Source organism: Argiope bruennichi, chromosome 5 (assembly GCF_947563725.1).
Source record: "Argiope bruennichi chromosome 5, qqArgBrue1.1, whole genome shotgun sequence".
Classification (NCBI taxonomy): Eukaryota; Metazoa; Arthropoda; class Arachnida; order Araneae; family Araneidae; genus Argiope; species Argiope bruennichi.
In genome coordinates this window covers 65,134,592-65,158,333 of record NC_079155.1, presented here as the reverse complement: position 1 = coordinate 65,158,333, position 23,742 = coordinate 65,134,592, and the positions used below count along the sequence as shown (strand labels likewise).

General features: G+C 28.5%; 1 protein-coding gene across 1 annotated transcript in view; it reads left to right on the top strand.

The window, feature by feature from the left end:
• LOC129968902 (protein odd-skipped-related 1-like) overlaps positions 1-23,742 on the top strand; it is a 152,817-nt gene that overhangs the window by 19,550 nt on the left and 109,525 nt on the right. The window contains exons 2-3 of the mRNA XM_056083237.1: positions 12,718-12,872; positions 17,515-17,584. Of these exons, the coding sequence (XP_055939212.1) occupies positions 12,828-12,872; positions 17,515-17,584 (115 nt within the window). The 5' untranslated portion in view covers positions 12,718-12,827. The remainder of the gene's footprint in view (positions 1-12,717; positions 12,873-17,514; positions 17,585-23,742) is intronic.

Below are 23,742 nucleotides of genomic sequence, written 5' to 3'. Positions count from 1 at the left end.
ATGGCTTTTTTTTCTTCTACTATTTTCCTACCGAAGGATATTTTAAAGTAGTATAACATTTAAAATTGATTCAAAGTGAATACTAGTAATTCTGAATCTGGCAAAAGACATATGTTTTCAAAAGTGAAAATAATAAAGGAGAATTGCTAGAGTCAGAAAATACTTCCAAACTGAAAAATAAAATCATAGGCAATTTTGCCTTTAAATTTAAGCAGCATTGGATTTCAATGAACTAAATAAATGTAACAAGAAGTCAGTCGATCACTGTCGATTCGGTATCAATTCGGAGTGTAATTCGCTCTAGATAGTTATGTCTAATTAATAATTTTAATAATCCAGCAAGAAAATTTAATTTAAGAATTTTGTTATATACTTGTTTGATTGCCTAATTTTTGCTTTGGGTTCTTTAGTCTGACACCCTGGTATTCACTAAAATAGCTTACCAGTTGTTTAAAAAGGACAAAATAGAAATCCGAGATGCTTCAATTTTTATAGGATTTAAACTAAATTAATTTGATAAGGGATGCGACTGAAAATTTCAAACGTATATATGGCGATTTTATTTCTGCATGTAAAAAAAAGAATTTGAGATTTTCCTCTTCCTTTCAAAGTTTTTGTTCTAGAAGCAACTGCATTTCACTCTTCCATTATTATTTTAATATTATTCTGGTACCTAATAATAAATCATTAAACGTATTTTTTAAAAAATCTCGTTAGAATCAAAACTTTTTTATCTTATAATGAAATTGTTACATTTATGTAAATTATCTTTTTAAATAATAATACAACTTATCCAAAAGCCTTCACAGATTATTTATGTGTTCAGTTAAATATTGAAAGCTCAATCAAAGATCAATAAAAATTTAAACCCTTTACTATAGTCACTGACGAATGGAGGACTAATATTTTCTCTTCAAAATTATTTCCTTTATCTTGTCACACATTTAATGCAATTTTTTATGAGTAAAAAATTGACTATCTGGCTATTAATAAGTATTTATTGCATTATTCATTTATTTCATTATTCATTTATTGCTTTTAAAATTTTCTCAATATGTGATAGAGACTGGCACATAATTTTACATGATTGCTTCAAAGAAACGGGAAAAAAGCAATAAAAAAAAGTAAAGAAATATATATCTTGCGTCGCAAGTAAAATAATTAATTTGTTGAAGCGGACTGTTATTGTCATATTAACCGAAATGAACTTTAAATATGGACAATAGTCTACTATTTGAAACATTATTTCCGTTTCAAAGGTTTTCCATTGAAATATGGAATCCTGTTTAAAAATAAATATTTTTCTGGACATTACTCATATTTGTGAAAAAATAACAGATTCTGGACAAACTACTTGGCTTTTCACTGACCCAAGTTCATGTAAAATGAAGAATAATTAGCTTTTGTAGTGTGTGAAATGGAATTCCTAATTGTATTTATTTAAACGAAATAATAAATTCATTCCAAAACAATCTACGGTGCATACATAGATATAAGATTTAATTGATATCTATGTATGCACTTTGCACTATGTACATTTGGCAAATTAGATTTATTCCAAATCTGTGATACGCATATGAAATTTGCTTGGATATTTCGATTAACAAATTGACCTCCAGTTTTTTTAAAAAATGGCATTCATTAAGGAAGAACAATTCTAAACATCTAGCAATAAATAACAATAATATCATTTGAAAAAATCTCAGTTAAGGACTTCCTTGGGTGAGTTGAAAAAAATTTTTTTTAGAGAATTCTATTCTGTTCACGGTAGAAAAAGCAATTTCTGTGGAAAATGAGAAATAATATTTCACAGCGAAGAACAGCAAAAGTGAGGTCAAAAGTCGAATGACTAAGAAAGATTTTTGCTTCCTCGTTGAAAGATATATGGATCTAGAGAGGTTTTTGTATGTTTCTAACCTCCGTGGCTCTAATTTAGGAGGTTGCCAGTAGATCAAGATGGTAAATGAAACTCAAGAGCAGACAGCGAAATGAAATAATAAATCTTTCTACAGTAGTTGAATTTGTATTAAATGAATACAGTTGAGAATAAACAACTGGTTTGATTAAGTAATAGAATGAACTTCATCACTATATTCTGGAAGATTCATTCATTTGATGAATTTATGGTAGCAGAGTTTTCGCAGTCCTATACGTTTACGTTGAAGGAACAAGGTTTTTTCATAAGGTAAGAATTATTTCCCTTTCATAACTAAGTAAAGGCATTAATTGCATATAAATTCAGATAGTTATGATACAGAGGGGTAAGGTTCTCAAAGAATCCGAAAGAACTTCGAAAATCTCACTCTCATGCCTGAATATTCTCCATAACGGTGGTATAGAGGTTGCGCCATTGGTTAGTCGTGTATTCCCGAATAGGAATCTTAGCTAGGGTCGCTGAGCTGAGATATTTCTGAGGCAGACCGATTTTTTTTTTAAATGGGATTTGTCTAACTTAATAACAGTAGTTGAGTTTATATTAAATGAGTATAGTTAACTGGTTTGATTATGTAATAGAATGAACTTGATCACAGTACTGTCTGAAAGACTCATTTTCATTTGATGAATTTGTGGTAGCATAATTTTCGCAGTTCATACGTTGAAGGAATAAGGTTTTTTCGTAAGGTAAGAATTATTTCCCTTTCATAACTAAATAATGTATTAATTGCATATGAATCCAACATATTATGATGTAAAGGGAAAGGATCTCAGTAGATCAGCAAAACTTCGAATATTCGCTCTCTTGTCTGAATACTGTTTCCCATAAGGGTATAGATGTCGTACCATAAGTGGTATATTTACGAGCAAAAAATCTTGCTTATGGCCACTGATCAGAGATGTACCACAAACAGATCGATAAAAAAATTTTACTTGTCTAACTTCTAAACAAACACATTTTTAAAATTACACATTAAATGAATTATATTATATTAGGATAATATTTATTTTTTACCAAGTAAAATTGCTTCCACTAGGTTCACTTTGTTACCACATTATTTATGAACCGAACTTGTGTATGAAGAATGCTGTGCATTGATAACCATAATAAGCAATTAAGATAGACATTTTCATAAAGTCACTAAAATAAAATAAAATAAATCATTAATATGTTAATTAGATTAAAATGTCTTGAAATGTGAAACCAATCTGATCATTAAAAAGTGTGGGTCACACTGCACATTGTTAAGAACCGTCACTCCTATAGCTTGGTTAATACTTAATTCATGTATTCTTTCATTGACAATTGAACCAGCCGTTGCATAGCAATCAAGTGGTAATCTCTTCTAATCCAGTTGTTAAACTAGTATAAAGTGTTTTTTCCCCTTGACAAACTCTAACAGATGATGTGCTTAGAAATCATGAAGATTTAACTTTTCTTGTTGAACTAATATATTTGTTCCCAATTCAATCTGCACAAAATTTTATAGTTTGTCATATTATTTCATTGTTTATGTAAAATAGTTAGATTGATTTACAATAAGTAAAAAAAGTAAAGGTAACACATCTGGTAATCGAAAGAACCACAGAACTTTGGATAACTTAAAAAAGGGAAGAGATGTTAATTTACAAAGGATGTTTTGAATTTTCAAACAGCTAAATGTTAAAAAAATGATCCCATTTCTTTCTGAAATTGAAAGAAGAGTTAAGAGAAAACTGGCCATATTCATTTTTATAGAGACGGTATTTGATACACCTGATGTTAGACAGGACGAAATATTTCACCAATAATATTTTTGAAGTAAGAAAAAGTAAGATTATAATATCAACAATAAAAAATATTTAAAGTAAATAAATCGCGAAAGTTTTACTTTCTTTGCCTTGATTGGAGTATGAACGATGGAATTAAGTTATCTTTTAGGCATCATTAACTGTTTACTCCTATTTCCCCGACTCAAAGATCAACAGCATTCTTCCCCAATATAATATTGCTAAATTATTATTTCCTAGTAGATGCAGGTAAAAGTGATAGATCTTATCGACAATAATTCTTTTAAAGCCGGAAAAAATTGTGTGTAAAAATATTTAAAAAATAAAATAGAAATAGAAAAAAATTAAGGTAGAGTAGTTCAAAGTCTTACCGTTGCCAAGTAAAGCGTATCTATAAATTTCTTTAGTTCAAAATCATTGGCGACTATTCAATTAAATTTTTAAAAACTAAAGGAAATCGAAAAGAAAAAATCGCGCAGAATGAATGCGGTATCATTGAAAAGGTTCCCGCATCTGTTGTAGAAGGCGCTCTCGTTCATCTTCCAATTCTTTCGGTCGAGATGTTTTGGCATGATCCTTCCTCGTCTGAAGACACTGCTGTCCTCGAGCATCTCTTTCGTTTGCTCACGGAAGATTTACTTTCCTCATTTTTGTTTGAGTTTGAACGATTGACAGAAACTTGCTTTTAAACATTGCCAAATCACTATTTTAAAACTGATAAGAATTTTTGTCAAAATGCATGTAATTAAAATAAAAGATAATTTTTTAAAAATGGTGGTAAAGTAGCTCAAAATAGAAAAAAGTTAAAATGTTAATTAATTTCAAATTAATTGAATAATAAATTAAAATTTTCGTTTTAAAATTTGAAACTTTTCTGTCTCATTTTTGATACGATAAGAGTGCATAATTTGAATTAGACGAGTTTTTCAGGAGAAGATTTGGTATAAAAGATGGGCATATTTTGAAAACTACGACAATGGAATCGTTTTCCACTCGATTTGTCATTTTCTACTCCAATGATATTTGTACGCATTAATGAAATTATTTTTTAAATCAAAGCAAATTTCAATATTTTTTAATTTTTGAGGAAACTAATTCTCCTTCTAGATATGTAAATGTCTCTTTACATCGTTCAGTATTTCCAGATGAGATGAAAATTCCATCTGTGAATTTGCGAGTTTTTCGTAAATTTGTTTGTCAACACATGTTTAATTCTGACGTACCAGTTTCACTAAATTTTTTTAAAGCAGAAATAGAATTGGATTATTATTTCTATTTAACAGTCCGGCAGTATTAATTCTATATTTATTGAGAAAATCGAAAAAAAAATCTGCCTCCTATGGATTTGAAACATGTGATAGCTTCATTTTGTTATTTAAAGTTTCTATTAATTCAATAAAATTCAACTTGATCATTAATTCTATGTATGGGTAAAACAAGAGAAAAATATTTGTTTAAAAATGTAGTTGCATAGCTCATAATTAAATAATACTTAAATTATTTAAATATCTTAAATCGATACCATTTTTAATAAACAATATTGAGAGAACATATCGATTTTTCTAACGGAAAGCAAATAATTTTCGAGATATTTAAGCTCTGGTATATAAACTATATAAAACACCATATTAAATTAACTAAATTGGCTTCTCTTTCTGAAGCTATTGAATGGCTATTTTGGTACGAATTTTATAATTTGAAATCGGAACCAGACAGCGAAAATAATATCTGAAATGACACATCATTCTTCAAATTTCCCTTGTACTTCAAAATGTGGTAGATTGATTTTTTGTTTGCAAACCGTAATTAAGATTTGACCGTGTTTAAATTTTAATGCAAGGCATCCACTCTAATCAGCATTCAGTAAAGAGGACACTTGATCATTTAAAGTCAGGCATATATTTCTAGTTAGAAAAATTCTGTAAATGATGAAAACAAATAAATTTTATAATGTTTTAGTAAATAGATGCATTTCTATAACAATTGCGATGTTTGAATTTTCATAGAATTCCTCTATCCAATTAGTTATATTTAGTAAAAATATTCTTGACACAATAATTTAAAAAAAAACTTTTAACACTTTTTTCGACAAAAACTGATCAACTTAGAAAGTTCTGAATCCCTATTATAGACGATTATAGACTTCAACACTAATATGACCATTTCAATGGTAGCCTTGAGGAAATTCCGCCATCAAGGCAAAGCCCTTTCTAGAAGTGATAATGGATTGATCTATAATAATTATTTAAATACGAAACAACCGTTTTTAAAATCAGCCATTTAGGGTATCTTTTCTATTAGAAATATGTATTTCTTTAATAATTTAGTAATTATCTACTGGGCTATGATCAGGGTGTCTAATGGATTTTATGTGAAATCGGGTCTCACATGTGTTATTTGATTTGAGGTTGACTTTTTACAACCAAATAGTCGTGGAAATTAAACTTATTAAATATTTATATATATAGGTGTCATTATTATATTTCACAGAGATTATTTTCATAACTATACAAATGATACAACAATAATAAAAATTCACATGATACATCTATAAAATTTAGAACTAAAAATTAGAAAATTATAAAACTATATTTAGTGAGATTAATTTTTATGTTAATATATTTCATTTTGATTGGGAAATAGTTGTCAAACATCCATTTTCAAGGATGGAAAACTATTTGAAATCCTTCTTAAATTCCATTTTTGTAAAATATTATGATATATCTTTAAACTTCAAAGAATTTTGAAATAAATAGGTTTTTTAGATATTAGATACATTTTTTAAAAATTTTAAAAATGAACATTTAAGCTTTATGCTTTCAATAAGTTTTATTGAAAGTATAATAATTAAGAGCACATGCTCTCTGTCATGAATTTGAAAATATTATTGAACTGAAAGAAGAAGAATATTGAAGTGACCTTATGTTTCCCTTTTTGATTTTTTTATCGCAGATTGAAAAAAATGTACATAGATTTTCCTATTTTTTTTTTTTTGACTTTTTAATGATTAGTAACTGATTATAGTAAAATAAATCATTAGACAGATTTAATTTTTTAAAAAAACTTTCCAAAATTTCTAAAAATTCGCCACTTTTGAAGACCTGAAATACATTAAATCTGTCAAGGATAAGATTTATTAATTGTGAAGGAATCACTTATTCAATGTTTTCAAAGCATAGAATACCCATCCCTCTTATTTTATTGACTATTGCAATTCAATGTCGTTACATGGTTGAAATTTATTTTACGTCCGATATCATGTAGATTTGCGAGATCATTAAATGCAGGGTAAAATGACAAAGATTTCCGAATTATCCGTGAGTATTTCTCTCTTTTGTCCCGATTCGATCTCTTACTTCTTCGTAAGAGATCGAATCGGGACAATAAGAATCGCTTATTAAATTGTGACTCATCCACAAAGAAGTAACGAAAATTTTTAGGTCCCTAACTTTCAACTTCTTCGGTAACTATCACCAAAATTTGTCAAATAAATCTTTTTTGATTTAATCCTTTAGTGCATCGTGTAGCCATTTGGTTGCGTGTTTTTATTTTCATTTATAAATTTAACATGACTCTTCCAAAGGGTAACAATGAATGTTTGGAAATAATTTTTTAAATGCTTTTAAATAAAAATTTATAGAAAAGACTTATAGATTATAATAACGGTACTAGTTGAAACTCGGAAAAAATACCAGGACATGTATTGTATGAATAGTTCTATCATTAAAAATATAATCAAAATATCTTTTTAGCTTCTTAAAAAATAAAGGGTTAAAAAGGGACTTTTATTTATATTCAGAATTGTTATAATGTGATTTCGGTCACTGGGATAGTGCTTAATTTATAATGTAACCATTTGGCACATTTTAATTAATTTTTTTTTAAATTTTCACAAAAAAAAATTCTTTTAATTTTTTAAAAATAATATTTTTGAACTTTATGCAGTTATTCAAAACACATTTTTTTTTGTATGTGTAAAAAAAAAAAGTCATGTATTGTAGGATTAAAGTGTTCTTTAGATTCAAAGTGTTTTCAGAAAAACGCTTTAAATGGAATTTTTTAAAAATCATAATTAATTAATGGCCCCTTATTGTTAATTATTTTTTTTAATTTAAGATTCGTAAAATTGGTTTTAGATCAAAACAGTGGCATGTTATTATTGACTTATTTTTGATAGCATAGGAGATTGCCATTTCAAAAGTTTATTCAAATTCCAACAGTTAAAAAAATTTTCACGAAAATTTTCCTCAAGAATCCTTGATCTAGGAATAACCCGAGTTTAAATTCATAGTATCTGGTCATTTCAGCTATATCGACACTATTATATTTCAGTAACACTAAAGCCTTGGCAGCCTTGATGTGAAGAAAGTGAATGCAGTGCTTATTTTTTTCTCCCAAGTGTACAGGTTACGAAAGGTTAAGCCAGGCGCCTCATACCAACCTCTCTCCTCCTCTTCCCTCGCACCATTCATTACAAGAACTTCTCCTCCAGATACTGTTTCTGATTGTCTCCTACTGATGACTAACATCAGCAGCAAATGCGGCGGATTCCTTTGCTGGCGATTCACGACGCAGGTCCCATTAAGGAAGTCCCACAAGAAGTGTTTGTACATCGAGAAAGATTTGAGGAAGAAGAAAAAAAAGTAGAAAGCACAAGAAGAAGAAAGAAAGACGAGATCGAGTTACGGCTAATATGCAATTCTGCTGGGCACGAGTTGAGAGAAATAGCTGCCGATCTATCACTGGAAATTGGCACGCGTCCGGCAGTTGCCCAACCGAGTTTCGCCATTTAGCGCCTAAAATAGGGGTCCTTATCGTCTTCTTCGGAGCCTTCCTTGTCTTCGTTTTTTATTTTACTTCATCTTTCACAGACGATGCGGTCATGGTTATCACTCTTCGAGTGTGCGGAATTTGCAAAGAGCGGTTTTCTTTTACCCCTTTTTTGCCTCAAAAAAAGAATGTGCTCAGTGTTAGCTATTTTTTTTTTCTTTGGAATAGTGTTAATAAAGAGGAGGAGATGTCATTGGTCCTGGGTGTCGGATTTGGAAGGTTATTATTGTTGCAGTGCCGGTTTGAGTCGATTAGTTTGGCTGACGGTTTTAAGGTTTCCGGTCCATAAGTTTTTTTGGGTACTATGTATTCTAAGAAGTCGGCTATGGATAGTTTCGGTATCTGAGTAAAAATGGGGTGAAAAAAAATGGGAATCAAGAATGTGAAGTGCTTGTTTTAACCATAGTAAGTTCGTCGGAATTTGAGATATGAAATCCATATATCAGTTGAGTACATATATAGGGTTATGTTATCATAGGAATAATAGACACCGAAGTTCTTATGCATTATTTTCGATATTTTCGGATCATATTAATTTTATGCTTTCCTATAATTTGCAAGGTCCTTGCACTGGAGCAATTACGAATTAAAATCAAATATCGCTTAAATGTTAGAATATTATTATTATATTCTTTATTGATTTTCTTTCACAGGTTTTACATTGTTTACAAACCCTTAAAAAATATGCAGCTTATTATTTTAGAAAGGTCCGATTTCATGATCAAATAGTTTTATGATGCTTTCAAAGCTTTATTTTTATTATTTTTTAAAATTGCTTTTAAAATTGAATATGTGCGAAATGCAGAAACTCTCTCTTTTCAAAGAAACCGGTATTTAAACCTTTTGTCACTTTATAAGCATTTGCTATAGTTTATATAAAAACTTAAAATCAATAAAAATTATTTGATATAGGAAATTAAAAAGGGGTAAATGGGGCCCATGGAGACTTATAAACCTTGCGGGTTATTCGAATTGCTTCAGAACTGTTATCACTTTGGATAATCGAAAGCTCAGTTAAAAACGACTAATTTTTAAATTATGATATCTCTTTTTCTGTCAGGACGTTCTAAAAAGCTTTATTTAAAATTATAAAAGTGAGTTCGCCCTACCAAGCATAAAAACTTAAAAAACTTTTTTATTAATTATCTGATTTCTTATAGGAAGTTTGATTATCAAATGCTACTAATTTTCGCACTTCTTTTCCTTGCCCAGTGATTCTTTGAAAGAGTTCTTAAGTGAATTCTTTTTTTCATTTAACTCTGACATACTTCCCGGAGTATTTACTATGCATTTTTTTCACGAAAATGAGTTGAATTTTCTCATATCATAAAAGAGTGCTTAAGAATATAATTGTGTTTTTATTTATCATTTCTCATTTAAATAATTTCTTGGATTACAAAGGAAATAATATTCCGATAACGGCCTATAACAAGTCTTCACACTCAGAAAATCGACTTCAATGACACCCTTTATTTTTTTTATTGAAAAATTTATTGATTAAAAAAATGAAAAACATAGTTTGATTTTCCAATACCAGTTCAGTTGACTAACAATTTAGTTAATGGAAACTTTGATAATCGATATTCTATTCTACTTATTTCCAAATTTATTCAGAAGAATTGAGAATAAGGTGGTCTAGAAGAGTGCCGAAGACACCGAACTGGTATGGGGTAATTAAAAATGAAACTTTTTTGAACCAGAAGCTCAGGTATCGAATCGACCAAATGTGTTTATTTTATATATTTTTAATAATACTTCAGTTACATGTATTATCTTGTCTCTCAATTTTCGATGTGATCATTGAAATTCTCTGTACTGGAGGGAAATATATCAGAAATAAGATGTTAAGATATAAAGATATAGAAATGTGATGAGACAAAACAATCAATATTTGCAACTCATGATGAAAAAAGAAGATATTAAGCAGTGCATGATAGTTCTTATATTCGGAATAACATACGAAATAATGCAAATTCTGCTAAAAATTTTCGTTTTCAAATTATTGTTCTATTTATTTTTCATACTGTTTTAAAAGTTAAATTTGACTTAATGGAAATATAATTTATCTTACATTATTTTTCTTCTGATGGTGGTGGTAAAACTAGAATTTGTTTTTTCTACACTCATTTCTAGATGCAGTAAAATTATCTTTTTTAGCATAACTCCTAATAATTCGAAAACATTCACAATTCTATTAATTAATCTACTTATTATTAATATTTATTTTCTATAATACTACTATTTATTAAAAAAGAGTAGAGGTTTTGCAAGAATTTAAAAGTACGATTAACATTCCTCTCATTATTGAGAAATTTGCTTGGTCAAAAAATTGCTGCCTTCAGATGTATGTATTATTGTTTCAAATATAATTATTTCCAAATTTGCTTCGTGAAACAATTATTGCTGATTTTAACTTGCAGTGAAATATTCATGTAGTATATGCTGAAATCTCATCTTCAACCGGTAGTAAAAGCAGTTTCAGATCAAATCTTACAGGCGAATTAAAAAAGTTTACCAAATGAATAAATTTACAATTTTCCGTAATTGAATACAAATTTTTCTTTCAAGATATCGAATTCAGGTTTCTTTGACTGATCACCTTTTTTTATGCTCGAGTTCACAGATGACAGCTTAGTTGAATAACAGATTAGTTAAAATATTCAGTGGTAACAATATAATTCTAAAATATATAAAGATCAATTTTTTTTTAATAAAATGTAATATGATCTTGGAATTACAGTGCATTTCTTGATTATTACAATTAAGAAAAATATTATGAGATCAAGAAATACAGTTTTAACTTTCAGCACTAAATAAAACTTGTTGCCGATTCTATTAGGCAAAGTAACAACAAAATTAAATATAATTTCGAAATTACAATTCGGATTACGCATTTCTTAGAGTGATTGCTTATAATTTGTTTACTTATAATGCGTTTAGAATCTTTTTTTAATTATTTAAACAATTATTATGCAAACTGTTTAAGGGCAGCAAAGAAAAAAATTGAATTTCAAGGTCGTTTTATATTACTGTGTCTTCGAAAAACAATAAAAGGACTACAGATGAGTTGATTTAGACTTTTATATCACCACAAAAACTTGAATCAGTCATTTTACACCTACTTCTCAAAGTTGAATTATGTGGAATTTTATGTCCTGATTACTTCATATTCTCGTTTCAAATGGTTCTTTTCAGGTGGTATAATCACCCTGTTCAGCGGAATCACCAGGAATGAGATCATGTATTGTTGTTTATTGACAAATTAGTTATACTTTGAACTGTGATTTATGTTATGAACTAAAAGGAATAAACACATCCTGTCTTTTCTTGTTCTTGAAAATCCAATAGCAATTTCACAGTTTGGGTGAAATCTTTAAAATGGCTGCACCATTTAAATATTGTAATCAATCATATAGATAGACACTTTAGCGAGCTTTTGGAACCACCTTGCAAATCAAAATAAGAGCTTTTTTGTTCCTCATTCTCCGACTCTCCCATCCAAAGGATGACAATATTTACCTGCATTGAATATTGTTAAAACTAAAATATTTAAAACCGAAGATATTATTTAGCAGGATCATCAAAAGTATTCATCAAACTTGAACATAGGCGAAATGCCTTAAAATGCTAAAAAGTAACATGTGAAAGGCCATTCGGGCATTCCAACAGCTAAAGATTCCTTTTCAGAATAATAACATGTAATTTCGCAAAACTAGATTTATAATTCGATAAAGTATAGAAAAAAAGAAACATTCTGCATTTTTTTATTTAAATTATCATTTACCAGCTGTTAAAAAAATGAACCCTCAAAATGCGATTATTAAGACGATGTTATAAGTTTTTCAACAAAACATGGAAATTAAGTAATAATTAGGTTTTATTTCCGCCAATATCAATTACTTTTGATAAATATTTTTGTCAAAAGTGTTTGATTTTGGCGGCGATCTAGCCAATCTAAGTTTTCAACAAAACTGATGGACAGAAAAGGAGGCATAAAAATTTTCGTCTTTTGAAAACAAATAGAAAAGTAGTAAAGCTTAAAAAGTGATGTCCAAAAATATTCATTTGATTACATTCTTTATGTAATAAGCTTGATTTTGAATCAATTTTGGCACCAGTTGAAAATTCTGACTAAACTATTGGTATACACAAAATACATGACATGATCTTATTCTTTTGCAGATTGAAATTTCGTTCAACACAATCAGAAATCGGGTTGTGTGAAGTGAGTTCCGAGCAATGCGACATCACGATGCCGGTCATCGGATGTATTTGGCCGGAATCTTTCAGTGATGTCTACACCCAGCAGCCTCGAACTCAAGATGACTATACCTCAGGTAACTATCATTGCCAAACCTCTGATTAAATAAATTTAAGAGGGTCACATTTCAATATTATACATTTTTATTAACACCAGTGCCTTTTTTCTCCTGTAAGGAACAAATGGAACTGCAAAATGGAACTGCACAAAATGGAACTGCACAAAAACACTTTTTTGAATTGCAGTTAAATCTATGTATTCCATGCACAAAAGTATACAATCTCATATAAAGCAGGATTTTCGCTTGAAAAGGTAAAAGGGAAAATGGCAGGAGTGGGCTATCCATTTATTATTTAAAACAGCATGTCGAGATAAATCCACAGATTATTTATTAACATGAAGACATTCGGAATTGTATGAAACTGAAATGCTAATCCACATCTCACTCCTCATATAATAAGCTTCAAGCTTTCAACAAGTGACGAGACATTTCAGATTAGCCGGAAAAGTGCGAAATAATCTTTTTGCCACGGATTTGAATTTTAATTCCCCGATTTCCATTATCTAGGCTTTATTTCATTTATCTAGGCTTGATGTCTATTATTACATAACTTATCTAGACATGAGTGAAAAGCATTTTGTAGCCGAATATTACTCGGTTAATGAAGCACTACACATTTTGTACACTTTTATGCTGACAATGATAATATATTTTAATATTTTCGAATTTTAATTTTTTTTATTATCTTAATTAATATATGAGATTGTTGTCTTTGGTTATAAATCCTTGAAGAATTGTGATTCCTTAATATTTCCAGTGTAATTTATAAATTAAAAATTAAGAAATTACAGCCTTTTATTTATAAAATAGAATATGTCTATTATGATGTTTAATTTATAATAGAAAATGATTATACTGATAACGACTTTATACACTAAAAAAAATTATCATTCTAAAAAGCATTTTCTTTAAAACATTTGTTTATTTATTATGTTTAGTATAAAAGAAATATTAATTAGTTTGAAGTTTTATAAAAGCAATTTCTGCATAATTCTGCCACTCTTTTTTAACTATGCATTGAAAATAATTTATCGGTTTAATGAATTATTATATTATCATCGATTTAATGAATTATTATATTATCATCGATTTAATGAAAAATGTATCCCAATTTGCAAATTAATGACCAAATTTGACAGAAAATTAAATAATTAATAATTAAATTCTTTGTTTATTTAATTTTTGGTTTTATAATTTAATAATAATCTTTTTATTGTCTCTGATTCTCTTTTAATTCATTAGTTTATTACCATAGTAGATATATACCTACAGTTAAATACTTAGTAGGTGGATTCATTTATTACCTTTGTTTTCTCATTCAACTTTTCGAGTTTTTCCCTCCCTAAATTGAAATTAACTTCTAAGAGAAGAAGATTTACTCATCATTATTGTGTTTACAAAATTTTTTTGTCTAGAAGTTGATGAGTTGTACACTTTCTTTAATCTGACTGCATTTTCTTGGGTTATCCCATTTTAATGAAATTCTCATTTTAAATATAGATAAAAATGCATTCTAAGAGAAAATAGTATCTTCAAATTTTATTTTTATTGCTTAACAATCTATTTCTATCGGACAAATGAAAGGCAAAAATCCATCTTTTTCACCCATTTTGCTTGGCATGGAAAAGTTTCAATTTCGTTATCGAAGTAAGCAAAAGAGGAAGCTATATCTGCTTGACACCTACTCATCACACCTTCGACATACTTGCAGCGGACATTTTATGGCTTCAGGGGAGGTCGCTGTGATACGAGACCACATCAAAGAAAGCCGCAATCGGATCGGCTTATCCTTTGTGCTACCTTATCTCGAGACAACAATTCGCGCTTCGAACCTCACAGAGTGTTATAAACTTATTCTCGCAGTTATAAATGCGACATTTTCATAAGCAAAGTTGCCGCTGACGGGATACATTAATTCTTCATTTATTTGAAATGTAGGACTATTCTGTGTTTTGAGAAAATTTTAATAATGGCATCGATTTGATAAAGTTTCGCAGATGAATTTTAAATAAGTAATTAATCCTTTAATTGCTTATAATTTATCCTATTAATCTGAAGGCACCATTTAGTTCAAAAATGATTTCAAATGGTATTATAATAGGCGGGAAAAAAACTAATGATGTGGGGGTTCTCTGGAAGAGGCTAGATTCAGGGGTCTTACACCTTTCATTCAAATGAAATGAATTAATTAATGGCAAGAATAATATATATTGAGCATAAATTTTTAAACATAGCAGTTTGACTTTGCAATTAAATTATTAAAGTAGAAATAAGAACAGAAAGGGAAGGGAAAGGGAAAAAAATATTATTTGACTTATTATATGCCGTTTTCTTAATAATTGAAAATATGCTAAATTAAAGCAATAATAATGTCTGATTTGACAAACTCGAATCCGTGATGTTTGATTGGAATACCAATGTTTTCCCAATAACGGCATATGCTCTTATAAAAACATCGAGGATCGTATTCTGACCTGTTGAATGAGAAGCCAATATTTTTACTATGGCCTTGATCAGTTCCTCAACGTAATAGAAGGTTTTCCAAATAAATAAATAAATAAGATAGATTTTTGAAAAAAAAAAGTCTTATTTTATGGCAATTGGTGCTCGGGAAAATATTAAATGGTAGTGTTCGCGAGCATGATGATAATCGGAAAATGAGTTCAAGCTTCTTAACTGAGATGAAATACTACTACATTCAAATTTGATTTTCCAGGCCATTTTTTAATAGACTATTATGATACCACTTGTACTTGAACTTGTAGAATAATACTTTTAGAATAAGCTTGCTTTTTTTCTCTCTGTGAATTCCGATAACTAGAAAAGTACTTATAGGCGTTTTAAGATAACCTTGTTTTTATTCACAATGTCAATGGGAAAAAAAAGAAAAGAAAAAACGTTTTCACGTGCAATTTTCTTAGCAAGTACTTAATAAAATTTCCAAGATTTTTCTCAAATTAAAAAAAAAAAATTATAATAAATAATTTTCCAAATGTACATTAAAAAAACCCTAACATTAATTCAGTTTTCATTATATACGATAGCACATTTATAGGTCTTTTTAATAGTAAAACTTTTTTAGTTTTAAATTTTTCTTCACAGATTAGTAGATTTTTTTTAATTTAAACATGAAGAAACGACGTTCAATTTTCATCTCTTATTAGTAACATATCCAAGAATAAACAGAGGCCTGTATTGGATAACCAACACAACAACTTAAATCAATGTTGTTGTGTATGGTTTCTATGATAAAATATATCCACTACCTGCAAATACAAATACACTGCATTCAACACAACAATTGATGTGAAACAAACTGATCTTATTTATTTTAGAAACATACTACAACATTTCCTAAAATCAGAATACCACCAAAGAGTATGAAAGAATTTTTATAATATATTTACTGAGTATATTATATATAATTTATGAGATTTAAGATTTACAGTGAAAAAGAACGCATACTGAAAATTCAATTCTATTGAAATCCATTAGACAGTACTTCATTTCGCCAATGTATGCCAAGTTGCTTGTATCAAAAGATAAAACGGTTTTAAAGTAAGCAGTGCAATGAAGCAACAATAGATGAAAATTATTTGCATAAAGCTGGAACGAATTTTAACATTTCCTAACAAATCATATATATCATTTTTTTTTATTTGCGATATTATAAGAGCCATCCTCTTTCTTAGTCTTTTTTTTTTTTTTTTTTTTTTTTTTGCATTGTGAGCGACAGTAAGTGTTTTATTGAAGAATATCCATATTGAGTTGCTTATTAGAAAAATCCTGGTATAAATATTTTTTCAGTAAGCAGCTCAGCTTCAAAATTTCAGATGTCTTTGTGATTTTATATGGTATTGTGATAATCATAATATCATACTGTATATTACAAAATTTATAATTTCATATAATGTTTTGTCATTAATATTTACTATTATATTTAAACAATATTCATCCATTTTATACTATTTGGGATTATCGTTTGTTACGCAGTAGAAGTTTAAAACAAATAAGCACAGTAATAGAACAGAAAATAAACATAATAAATTTTTACTAAAAAGTAAACAAACATTTTACACCTTTATATGCATGAGAGTTACAAAAAATCTGTAATAAAGTATGGATAGTAACAGTCAACAAAAACATTCTTATCATGCATTGTCGGAAAACAGGAATAGGAACGAGATATTTTTTTTATCTGCAGTAGTAATGAAATAACGCAAAATTTTATTCCTTTCTTTTTCGTTGAAACATCGGTATACAAGCATATTTTGTTAGGTAATGCAGAACATCTAACTAAATTTTATTTTTTAAGTAAATAATCGTTAAGAAATTTATGATCATTTTTAATGGAAATTTCGAAGTAAAGAAAATGAACTTGAGATGGTATTCAAAAATTACGCTATAATCACATCAAACAACTGAATTAAATGCATTTTTGGCAGGTAATTGTGTTTTATAAACGATGCGAATTTTACTTCGTTCAACTTTTTCTGAAAACCCCATTTTATTTCACTCATGCACCTTCGTGTGAGCAGAGAATTGGAATGATTTACTTCCAAAATTCAGACACTAAATTGCATGTTATCGTATACGTGAAGAAATTGTTAATGATCATTTGATGTCGTGTCTTTGAATTCGTGTCTTTTCATTGCAGGGTCGTTTGAAAGCAGATCCCATGTGTTCGTGTTCATCAACAGAAACTGCATCTCAGTCTCTTCCCAAAGGTAAGGAAGTTCTTGTGAAATATTAGTTGAAACCTACGCAAGAAGATATTAGATAAATTGCACTCATTATTTCTCAATCCCGAAATTATTAATTAATAAAAATCGATTAATGAGCGTAGAAAATTAATTTATTTTATTTATTAAACAAGACATGTTATTAAAAAAGAAGTGAATCAAATACCCGTTATTTTCATATTATCTATATTAACCTTTTCTACAATCAAATGCACCAAAAGGTGTTTTTGTATCATTGTTGATGGCTTATTAAAGCTTGTTATTATCTGTTCCTTTAACCCTTTCTAAGGTCATGGGAAGTATGCTTGCTACCAAATTCATCAATCTTTGACTGAAGTTATGTAGGTTTGCAAAAGTTCTGGTAAATTTTTCAATGAGGCAGAAACTTAGATGCTTCAGCTCCTTATATCATACAAAATGAGTGCTTTGATTTATTATTATTAATTAACCAAATTAATAAATAAAATTAAATCTATCTAATAAGCTAAATGAATCACTTTTCGTAAGCTCATCTTAATCCTAGAATTTTTGTAATATACCATTATTAGAAAAAAAAATGGCCTTTTAAAGGATTAAAACAACTCCTCACTTTTTATTGATTTAAAATAGGTACATGGCTAAAAAACTAAGTTTTACAGAGAGAAAATCTAATTTGGACTAATGTTATGGGGGAAAAATGACTTTGTCACATACATCATTACGGACGAAATATTTCGTTAATTAAAATTATTCTTTGGTTTCAAATTATAATTAATTATATTATATTCCCTTTATTATAAATTTTAATATGATGCTGAGCATTATTAATAATAATCTAAAAGATATACATCTGCTGGGAAATAGGTCTACGAGGAGTCCTTTAAATGGCAGCTTTATATTTCTTCATGATGATTGTGCAGAAGTGTCCATATTAAATCCATGACCAGGAATTCATCCGATATACTCACAATATCAAGACGGAAATCAGAAAAAGAGATAATGTGAAAGCATTCATAAGTTAAATAACTTTAAAAGAGAATTCTCATGAAATATTACTGAACAAGTATTCAATTTAGTGGCATGATTTTTGCATAGTATTACATCTTAATATTGGACAGTTTAAGTTACAAAAATTATACTCTGAAAAACGCGAGAAAGAAAAAAATCCCCATTCTGTTCAGAAACTTGACACAAATTTAAACTCAAGTGATTAGAAAATAATTATTGAAAGAACGATGGTTTAACTTAATGTAGAAAAGAAAGACGGTTTAACCTTGTTGCAAATATATAAAAATAAATGCGGTGGTCAGAATTCGTTGATGGCGTTGAAATTATAAACGTCTACTTAGTTTGTTTTTTATTATGAAAATGTACAGCTATTCATATTCATATTAAAATAAAATTTTGTAAACAAAGAAAAAAATAATGCAGAAAAGAGTCAAATTTGATTTTCCTCTAAATACTTGGTCAATAATTTCGAAACAAACTTCACGCATGATATATGTAATGAAAATGTACTCAGATTTCGAAATGAATGCAAATTATTCTGAATTTTTTTATCTACAGAAACTTGACTCTTTTTTCCTCTTCTTAATTCGGTTAACCGTATTCCGCAAACTAGACGAGCCGCAATGTATTGTGAAACAATAGACAGCGATCCATCATATTTTTTTCGCACCAATCATCTCTAGAAATGTGATTTAACATTACAGTCGATCTTATGAATGCGATCGCTTCAATCAAAATCTTATTTTGTTGGGAGACACCAAAAGAGCACCCTCCCCCCTCCTTAAATGAAGAAACCTGCAATCAGTTTCATTCAATGAAATGAAGCTGGTTTTTTTGAATGAACATTGCAATTGCTGACTTATTTTGAAATGAAACTAATCTTGTAAGAAATGTTCTCAGATGGAAATGATATAGCTTTGAATCTAATGAATAATTCAAATTATGAATTGCAATTTAGATTCCCAAGAAAAATGTCAAGTGTTTCTCTGTAAGAGTATATCTTAATAGTGATCATTTTTTCTCTTATCATTTTGCATAATTTGTCGATTTTTACTATAATTACCATCGTCTTTTGTTTTTGACGTTTTCTCAATTGCTGTGGGTCTCTGTATGGCATAATGTAGCATCTGATTTTGCATTTTATTTTCTAAGTGACATAGAAATTTAAGACAGTTTATTTAAGGCAGAATAGGAATCTACTGCTTCATTTTCTTGATTTCGTTCCTAAACAATATTGAGGTCATATGATAATTTATCGAAATAGTTCCAATTGACTTTTTAATTAATCTTTTCTATACCTCAAATTATTTTTATTACTTGCCTACTCGTTTTTGTGAAATAAGTTTTAGATGTAAACGCGAAAAAAGGAGTACCTTTTATAATTAAGAAAAGTATTGAACATATTTCTTATTGGGAATTTACGTTTACAGTAAACTTTTATTTATTTATATAACATTACATTAAAAAGTTTATGTTTTTTATAAATTCGTGATATCAAACTGAATACCATAAAATCTTGAATTTATGCTATACAGCATAACTTCAGGATTTTATCGTATTCAGTTACATGGGGCTGACGAAAAGGACATAATTCGGAGCAGTCTAACTTGGAGTATAAATGCATGCGAATTTTAATTAATTCCAGGAATATATAGTTTTTAAAAAAATATAGTTTTTCGTACATATCTTTGCAAAATAATACATCTTAAAATTAAATCATTTCATAAAATGTGTTATTCCATTATTTTTTACTTTATAAAATTTAAGAAGCTCGTCCAATGATTCAATGATTTCTTTTTAGTCTCACGTAAAATTTCTTCATTAAAAATTAATAATTGTTTTTTTATTCCTCGTCTAGTTATTAGAATACATTATTTAATGATAGTCTATTGTAACCCCAAAAATACTGTTAAAATGTTTAAGACTTTTTCAACTGAGAAGAGACTGCCTGTCAAACTTGTAGTTATCATTTTCCACTTTTGGAGAATCTTGATTTGAGGGTGGGCTTATCTAGTAGAGATTTACTCACCCATATCTATAAACTGTCTGGGTGTCAACTCTTCACTAATTGAGTCCAATAACTTATGACTTTATTATTACCAATTTACAAATCTTACTGCTTGCCTAGAAGGCACCTTCTTGTTATACGTGAACAACTTGTTCAATTTTTGGCATTATTTTCTTTTCATTTTTGAAACAGAATGGATAAATATTCTATTTATTTCTAATATTCATTTTTATTTCTGAATTTTGTATTAGTAATGCAATTTAAAATGGAAAATTGTTAAAGCACGAGGGGGGGGATAAGAAACCACATAACTTTGAATTCACATAAATCTAGGTAAATGTATTGCTGGTTTAGCTGTTCAAGAAATTGAATAGTAAAGATAAAAGACGTAAATGCATACTTTTTAGTATATTGATAACTATGATAACTGTGAGACATTTGTTGGTCGGAGAATGAATTAATTCAAAATTAGAACGTCTGGATATGATAAAATCAATGCTCTAATTTATCATCTCTCCCCTCGCTTAAAAATAGAGTCACTTTTCATTTCCTTAATGTGTTTCACTTTTATCCTCTGCGTTTCATGAGATCTTTACTTTTCTTAACGCTATGTGTTTATTCCAAATTGAACTAGCCTCAGTTTATTTTCTTATTCTATTATTTCTTTTACTTTCTATTTGCTTTCTTATTCTATTACTATTTCTATTTTCTTATTATTACTGGATTTAACACATGCCTTTTATCACTTTTATTTTTATATTGAAATATCTCTTCTCGAAGAATCCGTCTCTTTACTTTTTTGCATTTTGTTTGTTTTTGAAACAGTAAGAATTTTTTCTCTGACTATCATGTATTCCATTCCTATTATTTCAGTAAAGAATTCTGAAACTACTCTTTATATATATATATATATATATATATATATATATATATGCGTGATAATCTAATATTTTGGAAAACTATTGATTGCCGTGGCAAATTAAAGACGTCTCATTTATTTCTGTTTATAAATGTTAGATAAGCCATTATAAAATAAAATTGAAAAATAAATAATGTCGCTAGACTTATCTTAAAAAGAGAGAGAGAAAAAAAATCCAGGCGTCATTTTATCATCCTAACCAAAAAATCAAATAAAAAAAAATATAAATTAAAAAGAATAAAATAAACATCTGTTCCATAAAGATACTACAATCTTCACGAATACTTCACACTTTCTCCCTCAGTATCCTTCTCAAATCTAAGTAAATTCGTATATACAATTTCAAAGAAAGAAATCGGAGTGTATAAACATAAATATACGTAACAGAAATAAAAAGAGGCCAGAATCTAATGATGTGGGGTAGAAATAAAAAAAAAAGAAGGAAAAAAAAGTATTTTACTCCTCAAACCCTCCCTAGGCGTTGACACAGGGCTATAACGATTATCAACTAACAGTGCCGCTTGATAAGGCGAAAGACTAAGATAAGCTCCCTTTCCAAGTTTAGAGTTGAGTTGTTGGTGAGGAGATGGACTTCAAAGCCGAGCCGACACGCGTCCGGATTTTGTCATTCTTTTCCTTACGATTTCATCTTTCTTTTGGTCTGGAATGTTTGGTGTTATATGGTGAGGACTTTATTGGGGAGTTTCCCCCAATAAAGTCTGCAAAAAAACTGATACTAAACAAAGGGTGTCAAACTCACGCCATACAAATTTAGTTGAGTTTCGCTACTCTTATTCAGGAGAAAAACACTAACTTGGCCGATGTTCTTATCCCTTGAAACTAAATTTACATTTCTATAATAAGTAATAAATATTTCTTTATGGCCTATATAAACTTAGACCTTGTTTATTTAGTCAGTGTGAATTGAATGCCTTTAATAAACTAAATCATAGTGTATGACTTTTTAAGTTAATTTAAAAGCTATCTAATATGCTTATAAGGTTAATGAATGTGTGGATTAACGTAAGCAAAACACAGCATGAAATTGCTTCTGGTAATATAAAAAAAAGTTGCATTTTATTTATTTTGAAAAATGACGAATATTTCATTTACAGAATATCTTTAAAAATTCATGAATAAATTGAATTGATAAAAATGGAGGATTTTAGTTCTTTACATATAATTATGATTAATTTTAATTGCCAGATTTTTTTTATTTATTTTGAAAAGCATTTCCTTAAGGATTTTTTTTCAATGTAAAGTGCATTTTTCTCTATTACTTTTAAAGTATCGATTTTATTTAATGTCTGATTGTTTTAAAATCATTGCTTGTATTTGATTCCTATTTCATTATTAGCCTGATTCCATCATATTTTCGCGATTGTTTTTCTATCTAACAAGAAAAGACAAATCAATATATTATAACGTATAAAAGTCTATTTATTAACAAAATAAACCTTATATGCTTTACACATTCTTTATCTAAACAAAGATTCTATTCTAAAAATTAAAATAATTTCAATCTTAATTTGAAGCATGTAAATTGAAACCGCAGAGAAAAGAAATAAGTCTTAAGCATATTTTGTCTTAAGCATATTTGTGTTATTTGAATGTGAACTGGATAGGGTTGAAATAGTTAAATTAGCCTTATTTAAGTAGTTTTCTTTTGCACTAGCACGAAAACCTGTTTTTGACGTGCTGAAATCTAACTGCAGGTGTTTTTTTATCGACTTTATAATTATCTTAATGAACACATATGTATTCAAATCGAATATTTTTTTGGTATGTGATTTTTCCATTTAAAGATGGACCTCTCTATGACCTGAATGAATGATTTATAGAGCCTTTTTTATATATTTATTTAATTTTCGTCTCTACATTTCAATTTGATACAGTCGTACTTTTCACGTAGATTCTTTTTTTTTTTTAATGTTAAAAGTGGAAATATTTTACTATCATTCATGCTGGATCATAAAATTTATTCAATTATCTATGTGACAATATCTCAAAATCTTGCTCAACGAGAGGATTTTATTCTGCTTGGAATATGTATCTATAAATAATATAATACGATAATTACGTCTATCATAGCAATTATATTATTTTCTAAATATATTTCCATTTTTATTTCAGTTAATAATATCCAGTTGGAAAATTATAAGATTTTTTGCCTTATCTAGTTCTTTGTTTTTTTAAATTAGTGAATAGACTTTTAATTTTTTAAGTACA